The 6,682-nt window shown below is 50.0% G+C and overlaps 1 protein-coding gene across 1 annotated transcript in view; it reads right to left on the minus strand.

Annotated features, from left to right (window-relative positions):
• Nucleotides 1-1,454: 1,454 nt before the first annotated feature.
• Nucleotides 1,455-6,682, minus strand: part of TAL1 (TAL bHLH transcription factor 1, erythroid differentiation factor) — an 8,366-nt gene continuing 3,138 nt past the window's right edge. The window contains exon 3 of the mRNA XM_006919163.3: nucleotides 1,455-4,626. Within this exon, the coding sequence (XP_006919225.1) occupies nucleotides 4,172-4,626 (455 nt within the window). The 3' untranslated portion in view covers nucleotides 1,455-4,171. The remainder of the gene's footprint in view (nucleotides 4,627-6,682) is intronic.

The raw sequence follows: 6,682 nt of genomic DNA on the forward strand, positions 1-6,682 counted from the left end.
AGATGTGAACAGTATTTCTAAAGCCAGAGAGCTTCTTTACAGGCCAGAGCAGGAGCCCAAGCGGTCCTCCTAGCCACAGCTGGAAGCTCCCAGGTCGGGGGCAGCCAAGACCAGAGCCTGGTGGGATAAGCAAGGCTCATCCAGAAGAGCCAGAGGTATCTGTGGGCCCCTCGAGTTCCCTTCTCGGCACACCTTTTTCTCGTAATACTAATCGCCTTCCAACTTACTATATAATCACCACATTTATAATAGTTGTATGTGTCTGTGTTTACTGTCTCCCTGGTAGAATTTAAGCAACGCAAGAAAAGGGATCTTCGTTTTCTTCACTGCTAGATCCCCAGGACCTAGAACAATACCTGGCCCACTCTAGGTGCTCAATAAACTATTCGTTAAATGAACCAAAGGAGGATTGATACTCTGTTGGAAATGCCTGTCTGATCTACTCAGGTCTCCGAAGATCCAACAGTCCACATGCAGAGGCCTCCCCAGAACCCACAGTCCCCATCTCTGAACGGCAGTCCACTCACTACCCCCAAAGCATCATTTTCCATTCCTGAGCCCCAGATGAGACCTGCACCCCTCCGTCCTCAAGAGCCAAGCATAAGAGCTGAGTCATTGGGAACTTGGGAGCCTCCTCTTGCAAGACCCCAATCTGTTCCGAACCTATAATAAAAGCAACTGCCCCAGTCATGAGAGCTGAACCCTATACAGAGGAAAATATTTGCAGGGCAGCCCCAAGCGGAAAGCACTGGTACACGATGCTGAGAAGAGGTCCCGTCTGTGAGGCCCGGCAGAGGAAAGAGAATGGAAATCCTAAGGGGGAAGCCTCAGAGTAGGGGGTGGGATCCCACTCTCAGAGGACAGCTGAGTCCTGGAGGACCCCATTTTAGGGAGACAGGTTCTTGCCATGCCTTCCAACCCCCCAACTCTCAGGCCTAGGGGTACAATATGCAAGCAGAGTCCAGCCCCCTTTGTAAAACTTTTATTTAGAAATCTTCCCAATATATCCTTATATATATATACACACATCATCACCACATGGGTTTTGTTGCTAAAGAGTCACACGCCCACAGTGTTGGCCTCTGGGCTGTACAAAGGTCAAGGTACCTGGAGCGATCACTCCTCTTCTGCAGAAAAATGCAGAGACCAACGCTATTCATCAATTCATCACGTACAGTACAACATTGACGGAAAGTGCTGGGCCCGCCCACAGGAACACTGCGTTATGTACATGGGCAGGGGGCAAGCCTTCGGCAGGGGCCATGTACCACTGACATCACGAGTACGACCAGATCACCCCCAAGGCCGAGTAGTTGTCAGCTGACTACAGACACTGTGCCCTTGGTTTTGTCTTCAGAAAAAGATAAAGGTTGTACCATCTCATCGTTTGCCACTACAAATAAAATATGATTTTTTTCTTGAAAGATGGGAGGCTCTCCTGTTGTTAAGAGTCATCTTTGTTCTCATGGCTTTTTTTTTTTTTTTTTTTAACATTTTCCCTTTTGTACAGATATTATTCTTGGAATGTTGCCATTTCTTCATGGGTGAGGAGGAGGCAAAGGAAGGAGAAAGGTATGGTGTTGGGGAAAGGTGTTGGAAATGAGAATAAAAAGTATGGATCTTCTCTAGTTCTTACAAAGACCTGGAGCTTTGTGCTTCCCTATCCAGACCCATTTTGGGTAGCTGCACTACATTTTACATATTCTGCCCATGTTCCCATATCTCTTTTCCATTCTCACTCCTGTACCTTGCCTTAGAATAAGGCAGAAATGAGGTCAATCTGGAGAAATGAGGACAATCTAGATAACTCAGGCAAAAGTGGTTTAGAACCTAAGTTACCCAAATGCTGTGCAGTCGGGCAAACTGGCCCACTGGACTCAGGGTGGGAAACCCCACTGCAGGATTGCTATTAAGGGCAACAGAGTTCTTTATGGTCTCAGAATGCTTCCACTTTCATGATTCCACTCAGTTCACACCACAGCCCTAGGAGACAGGCAAGCCAGAGTATTGATGACACAGTGACAGAAAGATCATTTGTCCAGGTCACACAGGGAGTCTGAGAGAAGAGGGAGCCAGAAGCTTGAGTTCCTGATGGAATGTGCGATCCATCTCCTAACACCCATCCAACCACTCACACAGTGGCCGCCTTTCACTCCCAAGTCAGACTAATCCACTGGGAAGCAACACAGCCTTAGGACCCAGGACAGATGCTGCATCTTCAGACAGATGAGACTCCTAACAAGGCTTCCAAGCACTGGAGAGGAACCCATCATCATGTTCATCAAAGTATAATTTTGAGGGCTGACACGGGATGGAGAGTCACAGCACTACAAGGGTTAACCATATTGCTCCCATCCCTATGAACTGGACCTCAAATTTAAAAGGGGAGAGGATCAGGGAGCATTCCCTGTCTGCACACAGCTGTATTCGAGGTCGAGGCCCCGTCGTAGCAAGGGAAGCCCTGGGCTGAAACCCAAAGTGTGTAAGGGTATTTCCAAATAGCCACAGTGCTGGTTCTTCCATGTCACCACGGACAGGAAAGGGCCACATGTTTGCACCCCTCTGACCTCGAAGGCAGAGCCTGAGGGGAGATGGCTGGGTGACTTGAGCTTATGATAACAGGTAGGACTTCTGTGCAGCTTGTTCCATGGGCTTGAAACGCAGTTCACAAGTGGGCCTAGCCTTAAGAAAACCACGTCCCACCATCTGGATTGACACAGGAGATCAACGAGCGGGCAATGGTCCACTCTACAAAAGGATTCTTCACTTACAAAAGGACTTGTAGTAATATTTCTTTAAAAGATGAAGAATAAGGATTTGATTTACAAAAGTGTCATGTACAACTTTTGGAGGGGGGGCGCTTCTATTGCTTTAAGCCAGCCTCCCACACATACCCGTGATGACGGAAAGCTGCACAATTGAGAGGTGTTTAAGATTCTGCTAAGTGAATGTGCGTATGTTTGGGTCTCAGCCAGGGCCTGGTCTCTGAGTGGATTCCCCATGTCCTAGGATTGGGGCTGGATCCTGGGTCATATCAAAACCTAAAGATCCCACCAATCACTGTAGTCAAGCAAAAATCCCAGTGCCAGGGGGGGAAAAAAATCCCAAGTGCCAGGAATTCCTAGGTCAGAGTTTGTGCTCAGTTCAGTTCAGAACACAGACTAGACCATCAGCAAACAGACATCCTGCAGCAGGGAGGTCTCTCTGAGCATCTAGGAGAATGCACAGCTGGGGCTCGCATCTACACTCAGAACCAACACGTGCCCATCAGCACACTGGCATTTGCTCACCACGTGGACAGTGATGTGTAGCTAAAAATATAGGCAGGTAGCTCTGAGACACCACCAGAATTTGAATCCCATGTGCCCCAAATAGCTCTTGCTCAATTTCCTCTAATCATTTTTCCTTTCTCTGCCTTCACACAAAGCCCAAAGGGCAAGCTCACAGCTGTAGACTTGGTCCCCACAACCACAAGGATTAGGAAGGCAAGTTTCAGTGAAGAGAAAGAAGAGTTTCGATCTCCAGGGCAAGAAATAAGAGCTACTGTGTTTTCCAACCCTCTGACCCAGCTAGTCAGGAGCAGGTGGTCCACTGGCCATCTCCTTCAGCCAGGCCCTGAAGAAGGCACCTCAAGGCTTGTGACTCTGCAGCAGCTGGCAAGCTGGATGGACCAACGTGGGCCTGGATGAAGATGGGGCTCATGAAACGGGCAGCTATTGGGTACCTATATATTGGGACAGAGTGGCCACAAAAGCCACCCCAGCCAGTTTGGGAGAGGCTAAAGGCAATGCAGAGGCCGCTGAAAGCCTCAGGTGAGAGCTGACAACCCTAGGTCTCAGCAAAAACAGGGCTCCCAAGCTCCAGGCCAAAAGCAGTGCCACTAGAGCCTCTTAAGAAGTCTTAGGGATTTGGGGAAGGGGGAAGACCGTGCCGTCTTCATAAAAAGTACCTACCACTTTGCTCCATTTTTCTGTTCTCCTACTGAGGCAGGAAACGAGAAAGCCAGCCCCAGGGGTAGTTTGGGCTTCCCAAAGTTCAGCCATCAAAGAAAGCTCATCGAGTCCATTGCCTTGCTTCAGAGTTGCCCAATCTTCGCCTGCCTGCCCTGAAGCCCATAGTCCCAGAGGCTTAAAAGTGCCCTCCTAGCTGGTCCATGATGGCCCCAGACCCATCACCGAGGGCCGGCTCCATCAGTGGCAGGCAGCATAGCAGGATGAAGGCTGCGGGCCGTGTGTTTGGGTGCAGGCTCTTCTGTGTAGCTGTCTGGGCTGGCTGCCCCATCTAGAGAGCTGCCACAACTGGAGTTGGGGGACAGCACATCCTGCAGGAGGTCATCTGGAGGTGCACCGCCCCCTCCTCCACCACCCCCTCCACCAGCCCCCACCACAGGGTCCTTGCCAGGCTTGGCCCGCTGGGTGCCCTCCTCCTCCTGATCATTGAGCAGCTTGGCCAGGAAGTTGATGTACTTCATGGCCAGGCGGAGGATCTCATTTTTGCTGAGCTTCTTGTCTGGGGGGTGTGTGGGAATCAGCTTGCGGAGCTCAGCAAAGGCCCCGTTCACATTCTGCTGCCGCCATCTCTCCCGGCTGTTGGTGAAGATGCGCCTTACGACTTTGGTGTGGGGACCTAGAGGGCAGGAGGACAAGGGTTAGGAGAGTGGGCTGGAGATCTCCTAAGGCATCTTCTCTTGTGGGGAAGGAGACAAACCACCTATTGAGAAACTTGGGAAACCTAGAATGCCTTCTTTCCTTTTACTTAGAAAACTCTTACTCATCCTTTAAAACCCAGTTCATTCATTTCCTTCTTGCTAAGGACTTCCCTCAACCCCTCCAGAGATCTAACCAGCCACCATGGCCCTATAATCCCTGGGTCGCCATCACTCTTGATCACTGCTGTATGCTTCTATGTTTGTCTCTCTCTCTCTGGGCTGGGAGACATTTGAGGACAGGGACCACAAACCATTCATTTATTCACTCACTCACTTGTACTAAGGGGCCAGATAACACTAGTTATGAAGACAAACTCTGGAGCCAGACTTCCTGGGATCAATTTCTGACTATTACTCATAGTGACTCTGGGCAAGTTACTTAAACTCTCTCTTCCTTAGTTTCATCATATGTAAAATGGAGATAATACCAGTCACGCAAGTCATAAGATTATCACATGGGTCTGACAACTAACACTGGCAAAGTCCTTAAGACAATACCTGCCTCAGATTAAACATTCATTCAGTAAATGTTAGCTATTATTATCCATTCACCAGTTATTTCCTAACAACCAGGCACTGTGCTAGGCACAAAAGAATAATGGTGAACAAAACAGACAAAACGCCTGCCCTTATGGAGCTTACATTTTAATGAGGATGACAGATTATGAACAAGTGGCAAACGATAACAGACAGGAGGCCGAACATAAATTAAAAATGGAAAGGAGCCACCATGTTTAGCTAAGGTGGTTGGGAACTGCCTTTTGCAGGAGATGACATCTGTAAGGTAAGAATTAAAGGCCAAAGAAGGGAAGAAGGAACAGCATGTGCAAAGGCCCTGAGCTGGAAAATGGCTGAAGCCAGCCTGGCTGGATTAGTGTGGGTGAGAGCAGGGTAGGCTCTGCAGTAAAATGTGGAGATTTTATTCTAAGGGTGACAGAATGCACAGAATAAGGGTTTAGTACATGTTTGCTGACTGACCATGCTGACAGGTGGGGACAGGAGGAGAGAGCAGAGACCAGAGGGGAAAGGACTTATACAGTGAGCGATCCCCCTCTAGGATAGGAATAGAGAGAGAGCTATGCACAGGCTCGGGCTGAAGCTCTAGGCAGGCATCTGACGGCTGCAACAGCCTAAATGCCCAGGCCTGACCCAGGACTCCCAAAGCCAAAGACGACAGAGATGGGCCCTGCTAGTGCTCCTGAGCTCCTGGGCTGGGGTGGTCGCTTCTCCCCTCAGCTGAAGCACAGAGCCGGGCTCCCAGTAGTCCTTGGGAAGTCCTGCACACTAAAAGGACTGCCAGTCCTGGCATATTTGTTTGCTTTCTTCTGCTGACTCCTGGAACCCAGAATTGAACCCAGAATGTGGAAACTTGGGCAGGGGAGAAGAGCAAAGGAGTCAAGGCATCACTTTAGACCCACTGCTCATGTCACAGCTCAGGAGACTGAGGCCAGGACAGAGGCAGACCTTGCCTCTGAAGTCATTCTATGACCCAACGAATCCGTGCTGACACTTTCTGCTCGATTGTCTTTCTCTCCCCTACATGTGTGCGTACACGCATGCATGCGCGTGCACACACACACACACACACGCACATGCACACACCATGGTTTCCTGGGAGGATCACTCATCCTCTGCACTGTCTTTCCAAACCCCAGCAGGCCCCAGCCCAGCTGACTCTTTGCCAAAGGCCAGACCTAGGCTGGGAAACATACAGCACACCTGCTGGGCAGTCCTACCCCAGGTGCCTCAGAGGAAATAACTTGCTGTTCTCTGGCCTCCAGGCCAGACAGGGGGAGTCCTTCAGCTGTGACACAGGGAGAACCAGCCCCAGCTCCAAGACTAATGCTAACTGATCCCAAGAGAACGCTAGGTGAGAAGAGCGCTGTGTCTGCTGTCACAGCTAGAGCTAGACAGGCGTCAGAAGGAGCACTGACCCCAAGCCAGGCCCCCAAAACACTTTACCCCAGTGAAAAT

The sequence above is a fragment of the Pteropus alecto genome, unplaced genomic scaffold, assembly GCF_000325575.1.
Source record: "Pteropus alecto unplaced genomic scaffold, ASM32557v1 scaffold25, whole genome shotgun sequence".
Lineage (NCBI taxonomy): Eukaryota > Metazoa > Chordata > Mammalia > Chiroptera > Pteropodidae > Pteropus > Pteropus alecto.